At 54.2% G+C, this 18,326-nt stretch overlaps 1 protein-coding gene across 1 annotated transcript in view; it reads right to left on the reverse strand.

Annotated features, from left to right (window-relative positions):
- Fgf18 (fibroblast growth factor 18) overlaps positions 1-18,085 on the reverse strand; it is a 31,148-nt gene extending 13,063 nt beyond the window's left edge. The window contains exons 1-3 of the mRNA XM_052759004.1: positions 17,951-18,085; positions 17,742-17,778; positions 5,148-5,328 (exon numbers count right to left, since the gene is read on the reverse strand). Coding sequence (XP_052614964.1) covers positions 5,148-5,328; positions 17,742-17,778; positions 17,951-17,982 — 250 coding nt within the window. The 5' untranslated portion in view covers positions 17,983-18,085. The remainder of the gene's footprint in view (positions 1-5,147; positions 5,329-17,741; positions 17,779-17,950) is intronic.
- Positions 18,086-18,326: the final 241 nt, after the last annotated feature.

Consider the following 18,326-nt stretch of genomic DNA (forward strand, 5'->3'; position numbering starts at 1 on the left):
GCCTCTGATTCAATGTCCTTGTCACTCTAGTTCTCCTGCTGTGACTCCCCACACTGTCCATGCCTTGTTAGAACTCTAGACTCCTACCCACACATCCCCAGCCACGGGGACAGGGAAAACTCCCTTGCTGTGTGTCAAAGGAAGTATGTGGGTCAGGGAAAAGTCACTCTGAGGCCTCCTCTGCATCAGCCCCTCTAGAAAAAGACAGAAGCGCACGCTTGTGTCAGGCGTGTGATGCTCTGGGTCACTATCTCATTTTCCCCCTGCACCCTCCCTATGACGTCAGCACTGCTGTCACTGTCCCCGCCCCACAGGTGTAGAAACTGGGTTCCCACAGCGCTCACAGTGAGGCTAAAGCAATCCCCAGCAGGCCAGCCCCAGAGTCCTGGTCTTAGCCTGCTCACCCCCTCCCCCCTCTCAGACCTTTTCCCAGGTGAATGAGCCCTGGCTGGAGCAGTGGGGCTCCTTCCTCCGGCCTTGCTTTCCTGAGACAGAATTCAGGGGTGACTCATCCTTTTCCCAGCTTCCCATGCAGATGACCTTGAAAGGGGAGGAGTCCCCAGATCACCTTCAGAGGACACCTGGAGTCAACATGGGAGCACTCGGGGCTAAACTCAGGCCATAGACAGAAGAGGAGGATTCCCCAAGCCCTCCAAGAAGGCAGGGCGAAGGGCAGACAAAAGCTCTTTCTATGAAGCAGCCCACTGTCTTTTTCCCTCTGCTTCTCTGATATGCCTGGAGAAAAAACATGGCACCCGTAGCCAGACTGGGAAGCTGAGGCAGGAAGATCACAGGTTCAAGGCCCGCCTGATCTCAAAAGTACGAGAGACTGATAACAACAGGCAGTACCTATCGTGTGTATCACCCGAGTGGGCTGGGAGTCAGAACATGGAATGTGAGGCAGGGACCGTGATAGCAGTTCACACATGGAGAACCCCGCAGAGCCGCTGAGCCGCTTGCCCAGAGACACACTGAAAGGTGGAAACATGAGGACAGACTGCAACTCCAGAGCTCACGGTGACAGGCAGGGATTGGACCTGAGCTGCATGGGCAGAGCTTGGGCAAACAGGACGGACCTCAAACAGCAAGAAAGGTCCTGATGGACAGATGGACACTGAAGTGTAGGTCCCCAGCGGGCCTTCCCAAAAGCAATTCGGGGCCTCTGCTTTTTTAGACTCTGGGTTTAAAGGGTGGGAAATGGTAGGGGATACAAAGGCAATGGAGACAGAAAGGCTTGGGAGCCTGCTTCGGTGAGAGGCAATCCAGGGAAGAAAGCCAGGATGGGTTAGATCTCCCTGTACTTCCCTGTCCAGGGAAATCCCCCAGGACCTATTGCGCGCGCGCGCGCACACACACACACACACACACACACACACACACTGGGGAGAGGCTGGGCAGATCCGTGTGCATGAGGGACCGACTGACACATTCCCACACTACAGAGCTGTTGGTCTCTCTAGACAGTGCCCTCCCATGAAGACATGTCCTTGCCACCAAAAGCACCAAAGGGCCACCAGTCAGCTCTCCCTTTCCTCCGAAGGTGGGCTAGCTGAAAAGCTGTCTTCTGCAGCCGTTACTCGGTTGCTGTTACATACGCATGCTCAGGTGCCCAGAGTTCCCCTTCTCTACAAGTCCCTGGGGAGGTTTGCAGGCCACCAGAAAGGAAGAGGGAAAGAAAAAAAATCAATAGGATTGATCAGAAACTATATTGGATCCTGGCTGTAGCGCTAACACGGCCCTTTCAACGTGGGATCCACAAGGCGTGGGTGGCCACTGCTCCCTGGGGACAGAGGCAAGGCCGAGAATGGGAGGCTTAAGCTGAGATGCAAAGACCCCATGCCAGAGGAGCGGGCCCCTAGGGGAAGCCATGTCTGCTCATCTTTGTATTCTCAAGACAAAAAACAGATGGGAGGAAAGGAGAAGGGCTTGCCTGAGCACTGGGCCCGGGCATCCTGAGTGTGGAAGAAGCTTTTTGCCCTGAGGTCCTGGGGTGACTACCTTGTCCTCAGTCTTAGGTACACACTGGAGGGGTTCCTGCACTCGGGCAATCCCGATCACCTCTCTGTGGCTGGCTATGAGTGCCGAGAATGTCTCCTGAGAGACAGAGTGAGGAAGCATATAACAAGATGCCGGACCATAAGAGAAAAGGACACCAGTAGAAGGGCAGAGATGGGGTCCCCAATGAGAGGGCAGAGATGAGGGGGCGGGTCTCAGGAATGTGTGGGTGGAGAGCATCCTAGGCCTTTAGATGAAATGTGCTTGGCCTGACCAAGGTACCATGCCTGGTGTAGCCCAGTCCTCAAGGAGAGGTGATGCTGCCTGAGATTATGGAGGGACGGGGTGTCTCACGAGCAGAACCATCCCAGGCCTCTGGCAGACCCAAGGACTTAGGTTCTAAGTGACATGAGTCTTTGAACAACAGAGTGGCATTTCGGACTGGTGGACAGAAAAATGGACCGAGGGGTCAGACTCAGAGACTAGGGAACCATAAGAACAGGGGCCTGCAGCCTCAGCCATGGCTGGTCCAGAAGAACTTTGCTCGTGGCTCAAACCACCTTCTAGAAAGTACTAGGAAGTACAAAGAAGCAGCAAGATGAGAGGACCCAGTACAGAGGCCAGGCCCTGGACGACAGACCCGAAGCTGAGGATGGCAAGCGTCCATTTGCCATCTGCTATACTTCATCTGGTTCAGCAGATGACACAAGGCCGTGAAGCCAAGTGGGTATCACAAGACTCTGGTGGCCCGACCCAGCCCGGAGAAGACAGAGCAGGTTCTCAAGTGCCCTTGCATCCTGCTGCCCCTCCCCCAGCAAGGCAGCTCCTGATGCAGAGAAGCGGCCCATCCTCCTGCCTTGCGTGGTCACATAAATCACCCTCCCAATAATATTTGTATTGATCATCTAGATTGGAAGCCTCAGTGGGCCCTATTGTCTCACTGTCTCTCCCAGGGCTCACAGATGGGGTCTCCCAGCCTCATCTGCGTTTCTAATGGGACATTCAAATGGAACAGCGACAGCCCACAAGGCCCCATGCTGCCCTGGGTGTTGGGGGGGGGGGGGGTTGGAAGAGCATGTAAACATGTTCCTTGAGAAGGAGGATTGAAGGCCAAGGAGAGCAGCAAGCCAGGCCGGTTCTAGAATCAAAGCGGGGTTCCATCAGCACCACCTGGGTGCCGGTCAGAGTGGCAGCAGCTCAGACCACACCCGGACACCCACGAATCAGCGAGGATATCTTGACTAGACCCCTCCCTCAGAGAGCCACGTGCGTGTTAACGGCACCATACAGATGAGAAACGGGGACAGAGAAGGCAAAGCGCTGGGTGGAGGAAACAGAGTGGCCCAGTCGAGGCAGAGACTATCGGTCTGCAGAGAGTGTGGGCCACTTTGGGCTCCTCTCCCTCCCCAGCCCCTGCCTCCCTTCCCAGGGTGTGGACAGATGGCTCAACCAGCGTCTGACCCCCCCTTGTACTCTCCAGCCTGGAGGGGCCAGAGCGAGCTCCGGGGACACCCCAGGAGGGCACCTCCTCCCGCCTGGCCAGCCAGCTGCCCCTTCCCTGGCAGCACTGGGCAGAAGATCCCAGGGAAAACTACCACCTGGGTCTGCCCTGCACAGCCCAGCATCTGGGGGTGCCCCCCACAAGAGCCAGAGGGCCTGAAACCTGCGTGGAGGGACGCTGTGGTCAGAGCAAGGAAGGACAGAGGAAGACCTTGGGGAGGGAGGAGCAGAGATGGACCCAAACAAAGAGGGAAAGGGGCATGAAACAGGAAGAAGGGGGGAAAAGGAGAGGAGCCCGAAAGAATAACTGTGCAGGAAGCGGAGGAGGCAGCTGGCCTGGAGGTGCCGGGCCGGGACCCAGCCCATGCTGCCCAGCCTGGCCCAGCCCCCAGCACGGTGCAGCTGCCTCACTCAGGGCCCTACCATGAGGTCAGTCCTGCCCTGGGGCTGTGGGAAAATAAATGGTGTCCAAGATAAAAGGTCCAAGAAATTATTCGTCTTCTTGTCATGTCCTGATGGCAACGGGCAGGGGCCGGTAGGGCACCATCCCAGACAGGCGAAGCTGGCAGGCTCGGCACACATGCAGGACCCTGCCCCCAGCCACTACCTCTAGAACCTGGGCCCAAGGAAGCAGTACGCTGAGGACCGAACCAGTGCATCCCAGAGATGGGTGAGGACCAGAAAGAAGCTTCCTGGCAGCCCCGGGCCTTTCCTGTCTAGCAATTTTAAAGAAGTGGTTTGGTGTTTTGTTTTACTTTGCTTTCTCTCCCCTGACCCCCACCCCAAGACAGGGTTTCTCTGTGTAGTCCTGTCTGTCCTGGAACTCACTCTGTAGACCAGGCTGGCCTCGAACTTGGAGATCCGCCTGCCTCTGCCTCCCAAGTATTGGGATTAAAGACATTCACCACTACCACCCGGCCCTGTCTAGCAATTTTAAATAAAATATCTGCATGTTCAGTGTTTGCCCAGCATCTATCTTGGCTGAATCCTCTCCAAAGCGCTGAGGAGGTGGAGTTATGTCTGCTCTGCTCACTGCCCTGGGCTTTCGTGGGCTGGGAGCTTAGGAAGAGAAAAAGGCCCAGTGTCCCTCTTCTGACTTCTGCAGCAGAGGAAGGCTATAAGTGTCCCTCAGCACCGCTCCTCCAGGAGAACTGGGCTGTTCCAGGACCAAGAGAAGGTCAAAGGGTCCATGGCCCAAGTTATTGTGAGGACCCATGTCTTGCGGGTGTACAAGGTCAAGCTTAAACACACACATGCACATTTGCATACACACAGAGGCATACTCCCATACGCATCCATGAAGATGACTTCCATGGCCACTAGAGCATCCATAGTGCATGACCAGAGGCTTCCATCCCTCAGGGCAGCTGAACCTGGGAGGGAGGGAGCTATGGTACAGGAAGTAGCCACTGACATTTGGGCATTCCCACCCAAGCCACCATGAAAGGGGGCACTTTTTATTCACATCAGTGAGTGTCTTAAGGACTCACTAATGAGTCCCCATTTTATAGACTGAGAAACTGAGGTCCAGGAGGGCTAGCACTAGGTCCAAGACCATGCATTCAGCCCAATACAGAGCCAGGATTTGAACGAGGACTCTCCAGGGCTGGGAAGAGTATGGACAAGGGGTATGGGCAGGGTCTGGCACATACCATACTTGTCCCCGTCCTCGCCACGGGCACTGATCCTACGGCCCAAGACTTGAATGTGCTTTCCACTGGTCCTGCTGTAGAGCTGATATAAGCGCAGCTGCTTCCGACTCACATCATCGCGAGCCCGCGTCTGGTTCTCCACATGGATGCGGAAGTCCACGTTCTCCTCGGCTGCCAACACCTACGCAAGGGGAGGAGAAATGGTGAGTCAGCCATGTCTCTCCTCTATACCACCTCTGGCCAGGCCCCATTTCACAGACAAGGTAACTGAGGCACCTGGGAGATAATAAAGCTGAGAGTCAGGCCTGGGTATATAGATCTTCCCACTCGCCGGCACGAGGTCTTCTGTGACCTCGGCACTCAGGCTGCTCTGCCTCCGATCTCCTTTTAGTACAGAGGCCCCTATCCCAATGGCATCTGGAACTATGAGGAGGGCCTGAGCAACTAGGAAGAGAACTAATGTCCACAGGGCTTTGGGGAGAAGTCGGAGGGACACATGGCAGGGAAGGGATAGGACGAGCAGTCTCAAATACTGGCCACTGGGCCAGCCTCCAGCATGCCGCTTCTCCTGGATCTCCACAGGGACCCTCCCACTCACTCCACGGTACTGGCCCATGTCCCAGCTCACTACTTGTATCGTCTTCCAATTTATATCCCCCACGGTAATTTTGCGGACCTCTTGCCATTTAGTTCATCAGCCACACCCTCCAGGAAGCCTTCTTAGGCTGCACCCACACTCACTGCTCCCATACCTCTTCAAGAATACAGCCCCTTGCCTGAACAGTATGCACCCATCTCCTCCTCAGCCTCGTCCATGTTTGCTCTGCTAATAACCCATCCTCCACCAAACAAAGCCCTCCCATAGAATCCTCCCTGTCCACACTCCTCAGGGCTTCCTCACACTCAGAGGTCCTTATTGAGGCTTCTAGACCCGAGCGGCAGCCCCTGATGCTTTTCTCCTCCTCCATGCCAGCCACCTTACCTTTAAAGTCTTTGGAACCTTCCTCGTACTTAGCACACACCAACCTCAGGCCCTTGGCACACGCTCTCACTGCTGCTCTCAAGCTTTCTCAGTTCTTTGCACTCGTTTCTCTCAGGTCTCTGCCCAGACGTCACCTCAAACAGGCCTCCTGGGATTGCCCTCCCCCCGCCAGTCTCCATGCCTCCACTCTGCTATGAGAGTCTTTCTAGCTTGTGTGACTCAACATACCATCTACCTACTCAGTCTTTGTCTTTCTGCTCCGACTACACTGGCGGCACCATGAAAGCCAGAGTTCTCTCTCTCCTGTGCTACTGGCCCTGCAGCCCCAGCACAGACACCCAAGCACTTGTTCAACAAATGAGTAAATGAATGAGTGAAGAGATAAAGTCCTGCCATGCCATTAAGAATTAAGTTATATTCACCTGTACCTGCTAGTTAGATGCATGGCCCATCCCGTCTTAACAAGTCCTAAAGCATGGGTTAGAATTATAGCAAGATGTCCCGGGGTAATGGTTAGAATTACAGGTTTGTTCTGTGAACCCACCAAGTCTAGCACAATGCTAGCGTGCAAGACCCCATTCCCAGAAAAGCAATGCTCACCCAACCATTGCTAGAGCTCTCTGGACCCTGGCAGCCCAAGTATCGGTTTCAGCCCTAACTACGAGGCTCTGTGACTCAGTTTCTTCACAATGAACATGATGTAGACAGTACCTACCTTGGGGGTTGCTATGAAGACTAAATACAAAGGGTAACACAGCAGTTCCTTCCACATCTTCTGAGCAAACGTCAGAACTTTTAACAAGACTCCAAGTGAAGCTCAGCTAAGCAGAAATTGAGGTTCACAAATGTCCATTCTGCAGCCACTATGTGTCTCTTTCCATTTCCACCAACCACGATGGCCAAGCCACAGCACCAGGGACTGCCTCTCCTCCCACCCTGACATCCAGGGGCGCCCACACCTAGAGGGTATTTTTCAGGAAGACCCCACACTTGGAGCCATTGACCTTTCTGGAATGATTCCTGGAGTCAGCTTAGTCCTGTCCCCTCCCCCGAAAGTAGGCACAGCATCCCTGTCCTCTCTCTCTCCTCCTCTCACAGGAGACCCTATTGACTAGAGGTCAAGCCAGTCTCCTCACCCCCAGCTCCCAAGGGGCACTTCCCTACCCTAGAAGCTGCCCTTCTATAATGATTTTCTTCCTGGCCCGCTGGACAGAAGTAGCAGAGTGACCCAGGGTCAGCAAGGTCTATTGGGTGGCCCTGCACCAGGATGTGGGGGCACAATCCATCTTGCCTAGCTTCCACCACTTACGCCATATTCTGACCAGGTCAATCCCTAGGGAAGTAGCTGGTGGCCTCTGCTGGAAACTGGGCCCCTTTTCTGGAAAGGCTGGATAGCCTAGACTTCCTATCCAAACCTCTGGTAGGCTCAGGGCACCAGCCCCTTCTACCTGTCATTTGAAGCCTGCTTTAGAGATCCCTTCACAGGGCAGGATCTGGACATGCTATTGTCTCTGGAGTTACCACCAGGCTCATCCCTAGGTATCAGCTTGTCCCCAGGAAGCAATCAGCAGTGCTTGCCAAATGACTGGCCACGAATAAGGGACACCTGGAGGCCAGCAGCAAGATTTAGTTATCTTTCCATCCAGATAACTAAAGTGCCCGGCAGAGAGGCAAGGGATGCCATACTATGGGAGCTGCACATCACTTTGTTCTAGGAATCCTGCTAAGAAGCCCCTGGACTGACATCAGCTCCAGAGCTATGGAATATCAGGGAGCCAGGGAGAAACTATTTCCCCAAGTTGGACTTTGAGGCCACCTCTCAAGAGCCATAGGTTGGGTATGAGTACATGCAACTCCGTATGCAGTGCAATCTTGCCTCAGGAGAGTTACTGCCCCTGCTCTCTAGCTGGGTGAGTGGCAGCTCTCTTGGCTATGGTGCCTAAGAGTGGTCTGCCTGGCTGACACCCCTCCAGATGCACAATGTTCAGAAGAGCTGAAAAGCTTTGGGATGAGCCAAAAGCCACAACACACACAAGAAAGCCAGAAGATCTAATACATAGACAAAATGGCCCCACCTCCCTCAATGCCACACTCACAGGTGATCCCTGGTCAAATTGGACCCTCCAGAGTGGGTGACTGATACTGTCCATGCATCCTAAGACTCCCGAGTACTCCCAACCTGCCCTTCCCCTTTCCCAAATATTTGTTCCTCAGTCCAGGAGCTGCACCTGAGCAACAAGGACCCTATAGGCTCGAACCTCACTCCGATCCTGGGCTCTCCCAAAGCCTTAGCCTAGGAATGCCAATAGGGTGCTCAGCAGACAGAGCCACGCACCTTGGCTTACATCCTGTCTTCATCTACAGTGCTCTCAGTTGAGGGAAGGGTGCACCTTCCTGCTCAGAAACCTGCCAGGCCCCAGCTTCCCAGGCACAATACCCAGCCCCTATATGCACTCCAAGCCTACCGCCCTCATCCTGGTCATCTGATCCATATGAAAGGGAGCTCTGCCAGCTTCCAGAGACCAACCAAGGTGTCCTGTTCCACAGGGGCACTTGCCATTCACCATCCACCTGTGCTTCCTTGAAGGCTTCAGCCCCCCTGACGCTGAGAAGCATGTTTGGGAGCATTCCCATTCTTCTCAGACCCTGCACATTGCCATCTCCTGAAGACCTCCATCAAGATCCAGGTCAGTCACATGAACCTCTGACACCAGGATAAAAAGTAGTACCGTTCGGCCTACAGGTTACCTGGCTCCAACCACAATAGCTGACTCACTTGAGCTCTTTACCCTTTTCTTGTCTGCAAAATGGGAATTATTTATAACATTTACCTTTGAAAAATTCCATTAGTAACTGTAACAGCCATTACATCCTTTTTTTTTTTAATTCCTGCTTTTTGAACAGTCATGGGGTTTCCAGTCTTTGGGTGTGCACTTGTGTATGTGTGCCTATTTGGAGGGGGTGGGTATATGCTGAGGTGCATGTATGGAAGTCAGAGAACATGTCAGTCCTTGTCTCTTACCCCCTTTGAGACAGGATCTCTTTCTGTTATTATTCTCGGCTGTATACACCAGGCCATGTGGCCCATGAGCTTTGGAGGTCCTCCTGATTCCACCTCCTATCTTGCCATAGGAGAGCTGAGATGATAGGCGTACACTGCCATGCTCAATTTTATGTGTGCTCTGGGGATTTGAACTCGGGTTCTCACACTCACACAAAAAGCACTTTTACTCACTGAGCCAGCTCTCCAGCTCAGCAGCCAGGTTTTTGAAAGACCCACTGTGGGTGACTGATCCTACACAGTCAGAGTGCTGTCCTAAGCAGGAGTTATTATCATCCCCATGTTAGAGCTGGGGAAAGTGAGGGAGGTCACATCATTTGTCCTAAGTCACAGAATTAGTGAGGAGGGCACTCAAGAGTCAAACACAACTTTCCCATGTATCTAGAGTTCAAGCCAACCACTTCATCCACAAGTACTACCACCTGTTCTCACCACCTCCTTCTCACCAGTGTCCCTTTATCCTTGGTTTCAGCTATATCTGGTCAACTAAGAGCCAAAAATATTAAATGGAAAATTCTAAACATGAACAATGTTTCTAGTTCAGTGCTGTTATGAGTAGTATGATAAAATCCCACATTGTTCTTTGTCCAACGTATCCACGCTGCATCTGCTACCCACCCGTTAGGTTTTAGTAGCCATCTAGGCTCTCAGGTGTACTGACTCAGCATCTCAGTGCTTGTACATGGGGTAGCCATCCCTGGGAGATCTGAACATGTACCGTGCATGCAGAAGGACACAGCTCCTCCGGGACAGGAGCCAGATCAGAACCTATGGCATGGCTGAGGGGGAGGGACACTATCCATGGAGGAGCTAGAAACTTGAAGTCCTCTGGGCAAGAGGGAAATGGGGTCCCACTGATCTGCCCCAGCTACCCTCAGTCATCCATGTCCATCGCTAGGTACCCTGCCCAGGAGTGAAGAGTCTCCCTGGTCTCAAGGGCACGCACAGGCTTTAAGCAGCAGCAGGAGGCCAGGGCTTTTAGAGCGCTTCCAAATTCTGGGTTCAAATCCAAGACTTCAGGCCTTCTAAGAGTGAACCCCAGTAAAGTCAGCTTCCTTCTCCACTCCAAAAGGCAGCCCTCCAAATGCTTGCTCGAGGGTGGAAGTCAGCCTGGAGTCAGCTCCCGCTATATCAAGGGTGAAATTCCCTGTGGTTCTGAATTCCCAGGCACCGCCCGGGGGCCATCAGCTCACTCCTCACCAAACCTGAGCAAGTGTAAGCTATACTACCCCTGTATTCCCAGTGACACAGGGCAGTACAGAGAGGAAGAGACTTGCCAAGGTGCACAGGACACAGCAGAGCCAAGATCTAACACATTCAGCCCTGAAGCATTAGTGTTCTCTAACTGGCACTGCTTCATAAAAAGGGGACTAAGGTGCCCCCTCTCAGCCTCTTTGATGCCCCATCTTCCCGACAGCCCAAGCTTATGGCCTCTTGCATCATGCTCCCCACACCCATTGCAGCCTGGATAGACAGTATGGCCGCAAAGGGCCTTTCCCCACCCCCAGCCTGTCCATTAAGCTCCCAGGGCTATCAATGTATTGATTGACAGGGCCAAGCCATCAGCATGGGTGGGGCACTGCAGAATGGGGGCTGGGTCCAAGGTCCAGCCTCCCTCTGCCCATACATCAGCCTTCTCCATACAGATTGTCAATACCGGGCAGGTAGTCAATCCTGGAGCTAGTCTGGATAGGGACAGGACTTGGATGGATTGAGCTCTTTTCCCCCCATCTCTCCCACTGCCAGCATCTCAATATCACTCCATCTCCCTGAAGTCATGGGCAGGGGTAGCCATCATGCCTAGGAGATGACAAACAAGCTTTTTTTCTGGTGCTCAGTGCCCAAGAGGGCTTGCTTCTTCTATCAGCCCATTCCTGAGTGTGATGCTCCAACCACCACAAAGGCCTTGCAGCACACTGAACACATAATGCTGCTCCCTACTTCCAGGTAGCCTGTTCCATGTGCCTCGGTGACCTTACATACACATGCACAAGCCCACACACATGCACGTGCAGGTTCACAGTACACTCTTCATCTGGTCCACTGCTCTGGCTCAGGTCTGGTTTCAGGGTCCAAGCTCTATTCTCCAACAACAGCCCTCAGTTCCTGTTCCCTGAGGGCTGGGACAGGTCTAAATCTCCTAGGGGTCCAGCACCTAGCACAGGGACAGTGGGCACAGGGACTCACTCAGTCCAGGTCCAGGCCCCCAAGCTTCTCCGCTCAAGCTGAGAGGGTCCATTCAGTGCCCAGAGCCTGCAGCGAGGGTCTGCCCTCCCCTGAATTTCTAGGAATAAGTACAAGCTGGTTGGTGGGCAAGCAGGCTTCAAGAAGTCCATAGCTGAGAGCTATAGCTCTGTTTCACTTAACATCTGAAAAGCCTGGCTCCGTGCCAACGGCTCCCCCAGGGACCACAGTCTCCCTCCCAGCAACCCCAGGGCCGATGCTGTATCCTGGTGCTCCATTAATGATGAGCACAGAGGGGCAGTCAATCCTGTCTGTCACACAGCTGGTGGGTGTGACCAGTAAACTGAGTTCAGAGCCCAGGCTCTTTCCTGTCCCTGCAAAGAAGGCAGTTGGTCAAAGAGAGTGACAAGAACCATGGGAGTCTAAGGCAGGAAGTGGAGGAGAGGGGAATCAACCCAAAGTGTCTGTTACCTCCTCATATAGTACACTGAGGGAAAGTTGAAGCCTTGAAGACCAAATCCACATGGGGGCCAGGAATACAGCAGGTATCTCGTAAATGCTCGTTCGTCATTTGTTTACGAGTGTCTACCGCATACTTGGCCCAAGACATAGCCTTCATTACACCTATCAGTGATTATGGGGAATGCTTGAGAATTCTGTTGTGGTCGTTTTGACTTTTTGAAACAGGTTCTCACTATATGCCCCAGGCTGACTCAATATCCTGCCTTAGTCTCCCCAGTGCTGAGTTACAGGCGAGCACCACCAGGCAAAGCCTTGGGAATTACATAATTAATCCCTGTTTATAGATGATGAGGAAGCAGTGACTCAAGGGATTCGAAGGTCTTGCCCAAAGCCATGCAACCTGAATGGTGGAATAACACACAGCCCTGAGTTCAGACCCTTGCTCCCAACAGACCAGAGGACCTGCTGTCACTCATCCAAGGAACACATCTTCCCTTGCTTTCTCTAGCACGTGGCAGCACATGGTATACCTAGGACACAGCATATAACTGGCCAGGCAATTACAACCACTCAGTTATTGGTTGAGTGTTGGCCGCTCTCCATGTAATAGCTCATTTAGTTCTTGCTAACCCTAGGGAGGTGCTTCACATTGACCCACTCTACAGATCTTGGGAAGACAGGAGCAGGGGGATGAAGGCCACCGATCATGGGCTGAAGAGTTGCGGAATCAAAACCGAGGCCTCTCTGGTGCCGGTGCACAGGGCCAGTGCCCGACTCCTACCCAGCGGGATAAACCAAGTAGAGCAAAGGCCCAGGGTGAACTGAGCCAAGGCAGAGGCTCATCATGCAACCTTGGGGTCTTTGTTCTGTGGCCCTCAGCTGATCAGTATACAGTGTCCCTGGCCCCGTCATCAACACAGCAACATTTTATATGTCCCTTAGATGTCAGAAAATAAGAACTACTAGCCAGCCAGCCCACCGCCTAAGAGGCCCCTTACCCACTGATGTTCCAGAACAAATTCCCACACTCAGGTCCACGGTGTGGCAGCTGACCTAAATTCATCCTAAGGCCAGGTGCCTCTCCTCCTGCCTTGGCCTATGGGGAGAAATGTCCGAATGCTCTTTCCTCCAGTGGTCTGCCACAGGCCCTTGTTAGTGAGCAGTCAAGAGCACAGACACACACAGATTCATCAGAAGAGCCCTTGTTCACAGCACACACACCAGGAGGAAGCAGCGATTGCTATACACAACAGGCAACAGAGGCAGGCAAGAATCCTCCTGGACCAGAGACACAGCCCTCAGGCCCAGACATCTACTTCCCTTAGAAGACAGCCACTATTTTACTGAGGTGTTTGTTTGTCTGTTTGTTTGTTTGGAGGGGAGAGTGGTATTTTTGCCATTTTACACATACAGATGTTAAGCCCCAGGGAGGTTAAGTAACTTGCCCCAAGGTCACACAGCACACAGAAGGCAGAGCCACAGTTTGAACCAGGCTGTACGAATGTAAAAGCCCTCACTTGCCTGTTAGCCTGGGCCCCAGAGTCAGGCAGCCGGAGTCGAATCCATAGCTTTGCTTCCCTTTTGCTGTGTGACCAGACAGGTCGGCGTGCCCTTCGGAGGCTCTTGTTCTCCATCTACAGCATCCCCCAACCCCAGGCTGGTGGTGAGCTCTAACCGGGAGAGTGTAAGACAATGCCCGACACCCAGGGAACACGGTGGGCTGGAGCTGCTGTCAGCAGCCTTGTGGGCCGGCACCCCCAGAACTTTTCTGCTACAGGACCAAGTCAGAACCCCAAAGTTGTCCTGGGATAGATGCCTCTTCCCTGTTCCCTTTCAGCCTTCCTTTGCTGCCCCAGTGCAGGGAGGAGGCTACGCCTGGGACTCTGACAGGCTGCCCCCTGTCCACTGACACTGGCTGTGCCTACCACAAGAAATTTTAAAAATCCACCTCCTTATCTCAAAGCAAGTGGGTGACCTTCCCTGGCTGCAGGAATGCTGGCAGGGTGCCCCACCCCTCCCCTCTTTCTTCTCTGGGAAGGAGGCACCCACATCTAGCTCCGGGGCCCTCAAAGATCAGCACTTTCCCAGGAGAGTGGAGCCTCCTGACCGGGACAGGGAGGAATCTGTCTTACTAGAGTCTCCTACCTTCAGGAGACACTAAACAGAACTTCCCACTAAGGACCCCCTGCATGCCTGCCTCCTGGGACTCTCTCCCCTACTAGGAAACTGCAGGATTCCTTCTAGAAGAGATAGAATTAATACAAGATCTTAAATCCAGATTCTTGGCTTGTAGCCATGGCCCTGAACAAATCCCTTCCTAGCTAATTCTATATCCGGCTTCCTCCTTCTGTGAAGCAGCAATGTGACTCCATCCTACCTGGCTTCCTTATAGAAAGCTGAAAGCAGCTTCCTTGCATGACATGCCTTACATTCTTACAAGCCACCCTCCTCTGCACCCAGGCAAGTCACTTCCCAGAAAGTGGAAGAGATGTCACAATGCTGGAGCATCTGGAAGTGTCCCCCTCTAGACTGGAAGACTCTTGAGGCCAGGGACTGTCTAGGTCTCACCCCCAGGGTCAACAAGAAGCAGGCTGAGTGTTAAGGGAAACTCAACTGAATGGACCAATGAATGGTGGTGCTTTAAGTTATTAAAAGTGCCATCCAACGGTGAGGAGGCTAGATGAGGGTGGTCAGGCCAAGCAGGGGTAGGACTAGAACTCCAAACTCCAACACCTCCTGGTGAGGCAGGAAGTAGCTCTGTGGGAAGAACAAGGGGCTAGCAGGAGGGACAAGAGGCTGCAGGAAGCCCCCCCCCCCCCCCCACACACCTCCCGCACTGGCCTGCCTGCCTTATGCTAGCCTGTCTCAGGAAGGCAAGGACCTAGTGGAGCCTGGCGGCAGGAACAATGTTGGGCAGGTGCCGGCAGAGCGTGGTGAAAAGCCGGGCCCGGTGTCATTGTCAGAGCTCAGCCAAGTGCAGAAAAGCAATTTACTGGTCACGCTGCCTGCTCCCCGCGGAAATTTTTAAAATTCTTCTGATTTGAGCTATCTGCGGTGTCCTGAGTCGTGTGGAGAAAGGATGAAGGGGTTTTATTAAATTCCCAGCTTCCCACTTCCCAGGGTGGCCAGTGGGTGAAGGCGGGGCTCACCACACTGGCAGTGGGCGGAGGACAGTATCTGGCATTGACTGTGTTCATGGAAACCTGACTTGGGGGGAATCTATTTGAGGCCTGGTGACTGAGGGCTAGGAGGAGGGGAGGCACCCAGAAATTCCATTGCTAAAACTGTACCAAACCCCCTAAAATAGTGAACATGGAAGTACACTGGCTTTTCAGTTGGCCGACATGCCTCCCTGAGTGGGTCACAATCAGCAACATTTCTTCTGCTCCCGTCACACAGCGCTTCAACTTAAGGGCCACCTTTCACAAACGATGCAACTCAAACTGCGGTAGAACCACCGGCAGGGCACACTGAAGCTGGGGTCCGGCAGAGATCACCTATTGCCAAGTCCCTGGGCCCTTTCCTCACATGGGAAGGAAGGCCTTTGGTCTACTTGCACCAAAGGCACTCCTACTGCTGATGACCCTGTGCACCCTGCCCAGGACTACACCTGCTTTCACAGCATCAGACAAAATTGCCTCTGCAGGGTTCGGACTTCAGACTCATGGCAATCCACACATCTGAAGCCATCTTCATCTCTACCACTAAGGGCCACTCCATCCCTGTCTCTGAACTAAAGTGACCATGAGCCTACTAATTATTCCCCCTGGTATTTATTTACCTTTTAGGAATCCTGGGTACATATACATACATATATATATGTATATATATATACACACACATTAGATTTTATATATATGTATATATGTGGATTGCTATGACTCCTCTTCCAGACACACCAAATTTGCACACTATTTTCTGAATGATCTTCAAGGACACCCCCAGCCAGTCCCAACGATACAGACCAGGGGTTAAAACACCAGCCCTATGCAGTTCAGAAGTGGAGAGGCTGCAGGGGACAAAGGGTCAAAGAAGGGGGGTGGAAGAGAGGAAGGGGAGGCTCCCTCACCTGCATAGATCCTGCCTCTTGGCCTAACCCAAGCAGACCACCCAGCTCCTTCCTGAAGAGCTGGCTCTAGTTCTGGCCAGGAGGTGGAGGTGGGAAGCAGAGTCCAGACTCTCTCCCTCACATTCCCATCAGAGAACACAAAGACCACCCGGCAGCCCCTCCCGGGCCCTACTTAAAGAAGAACCAGAGCAGCAAGCATGTGCAGGTTTGGGCAGCAAGATCCAAAGGTTCCTTTCTGCCTCCACACCCATTTCCTCAGCTCCTGCCCAGGCTCGGCCCAACCAGACAAGAAGATCCCCTGGAGTGACCCTGGAACCTGCCCTCTGCTTGGGGACTCAGCTGCAGACAAACTAGCAGCCCATGCTTGGCACTGGCCTTTTTCTCTAAAATCGACCATCCCCCCCCCCACCCGCTTCACCACACAGGGTCACATCTGCTTTGGCAAACAGCCAGCGTTAAGTTACTGACTCCAGTTGTATTGATTCAAGGAGTCACTGGGGACCTCAGCCTGGCCAACAGAAGGAAAGAGGCCATCAGTCTGTCCATCCATGTAGCCTTCCAGTCCCCAGTCTCAACTGGTTGCCCTGAGTGTCCATGCCTGTTCCAAGGAACAGTCTTCTCCAACCAGTGGAAAGAGATGCAGGAGACCCAATAGCGAACACTGACCAGGCAGCAGTTACACACAAGCTTCCTATACCAGAAATCTGAGAGAACCACCTCTGGTCCATGCACAGGGCTGTCTCCAGACATCTCCAGAACTCAGAGTGCTCCGACCAAGCATCTTCCCACTAGCCCAGCAAGGACACCTGCCTTTCATGGAGAGGGGGAGGGGACAGATAATCCTCTTTTGGCCTGTGTCCAATTTATCCTGAGTCCCCTCCCTTGTAGCTGTAGGTAGGTGGAGGTATCGGGCAGCTGGTGTTTCCTATTCCCTTTGCCCCCCACCACCACACACACACACCATGCTGAGGCAGCCCTGGTCTGGTTCTAATCGGGGCTGAAGTCGACTCCCTACCCCCCCCCCCTTCCTTCATTTCCACGGCTTTGGAAGCCAGAGCATTCCAACTGTCTGTGTGCCAAGACCTTCCCGAGTCTGAAAGCTGCTGAAGTAACAGATCAGATTTTAGCAAGTGCTTTCCAGGCTGAGCGCCAAGCCCTCTTCTGATGCACAGAGAGCGAACGGGGACCAAGCAGGGAACAAGCCCTGGGCTGCACCACCTTGGGCAAGGACATGTGGAGCGGAGCGCAGCAGGATGGGGAGCAGTCTCTCTCTCTGTCTCTCTGTCTCTCTCTGTCTCTGTCTCTCTCTCTGTCTCTCTCTCTCTCTCTCTCTCTCTCTCTCTCTCTCACACACACACACACACACACACACACACACACACACACACACACACACACAGAGTAATTTACAACTAAAGCTCTCACTGGACTCAAAATCCACTCAGCTGAAAACCACCTTTTTGTCTGCAAGCAGAAGCAGGCTGTAAAGGGACAGTTGGCAGAAAAACCCCTAGGTCCCTACCCCTCGCCAGCTGCGGTCGGGGGCTGGAGTCCCGCACAGCGCTTGGGCTGAGCCGCTGGGCTCTGGGAAATCTACCGACAGCCCGCACTGGCTCGAGCCCCGCAGCAGCTCCTAGCCCTTGGCCCAACACCGCCAGCGCAGGACGCGCGCGAAGCCGCCCTTCCGAGCCCTGGGAACAGGTGCACTGGGCTTGTTGCCCAGGAGGGGTGGGGCACCGAGAGGGGGCGCGGTCCCGGGAAGGGGGGTCGGCCCGAACCTCTAGGAAGAGTGCGCGCGGGGGAGGGGGAGAACCTCTCAGTCTGGAGTCCACGTACCTGAATCTGGAAGCACAGCAGTAGAAAGTGTAAACACCTGCGGGAGAAAGAGGGAGAGGTGGTCAGTGGGACCCGAGGGAGAGGGAGCCGATGGATAGACAGACACACACGCAGGCAAAAAGTCATGCGAGCAGACGGGTAGACAGACAGAGCCACACGCACAGGGACAGGCATCCAGGCAGGGTGGGCAGCCCCAGGCGGGCGCTTACAGGCAAGTGCAGGCGGAGGGCGCTGAATACATCGCGGGGCGGGGGGGAGGCGGCGGCTCCTAGCCCAGCCTGCACATGTCCGCTCCGCGCGGCCGGGACCGGGCGCCTCCGCCGCCGCCGCCGCCGCCGCCGCCGCTGCTGCTGCTCTCTCCTCGCCGGCTGCTGCTGCAGACTCTGCTGCTCCGGGGCGCTCCGCGGCGCGCCCTGCGGCATCAGCGCCCCGCGCGGCTCCTCCCGAGCGCTGCGCCCTCCGAGCCGGCGCGGGGGCTGCGGGGCGACCGCGGTGCGGGAGGCGCCCGGCCGGTACGGGGAAGCTGGTCCGAGGCGGGCAGGAGGGCCGTCTGGGCGTTCGCAGGACGCGGGCTGCCGACTCAGT

This window comes from Peromyscus californicus, unplaced genomic scaffold (genome assembly GCF_007827085.1).
Source record: "Peromyscus californicus insignis strain IS unplaced genomic scaffold, ASM782708v3 Scaffold_3__1_contigs__length_106647218, whole genome shotgun sequence".
In the NCBI taxonomy this organism is placed as follows: domain Eukaryota; kingdom Metazoa; phylum Chordata; class Mammalia; order Rodentia; family Cricetidae; genus Peromyscus; species Peromyscus californicus.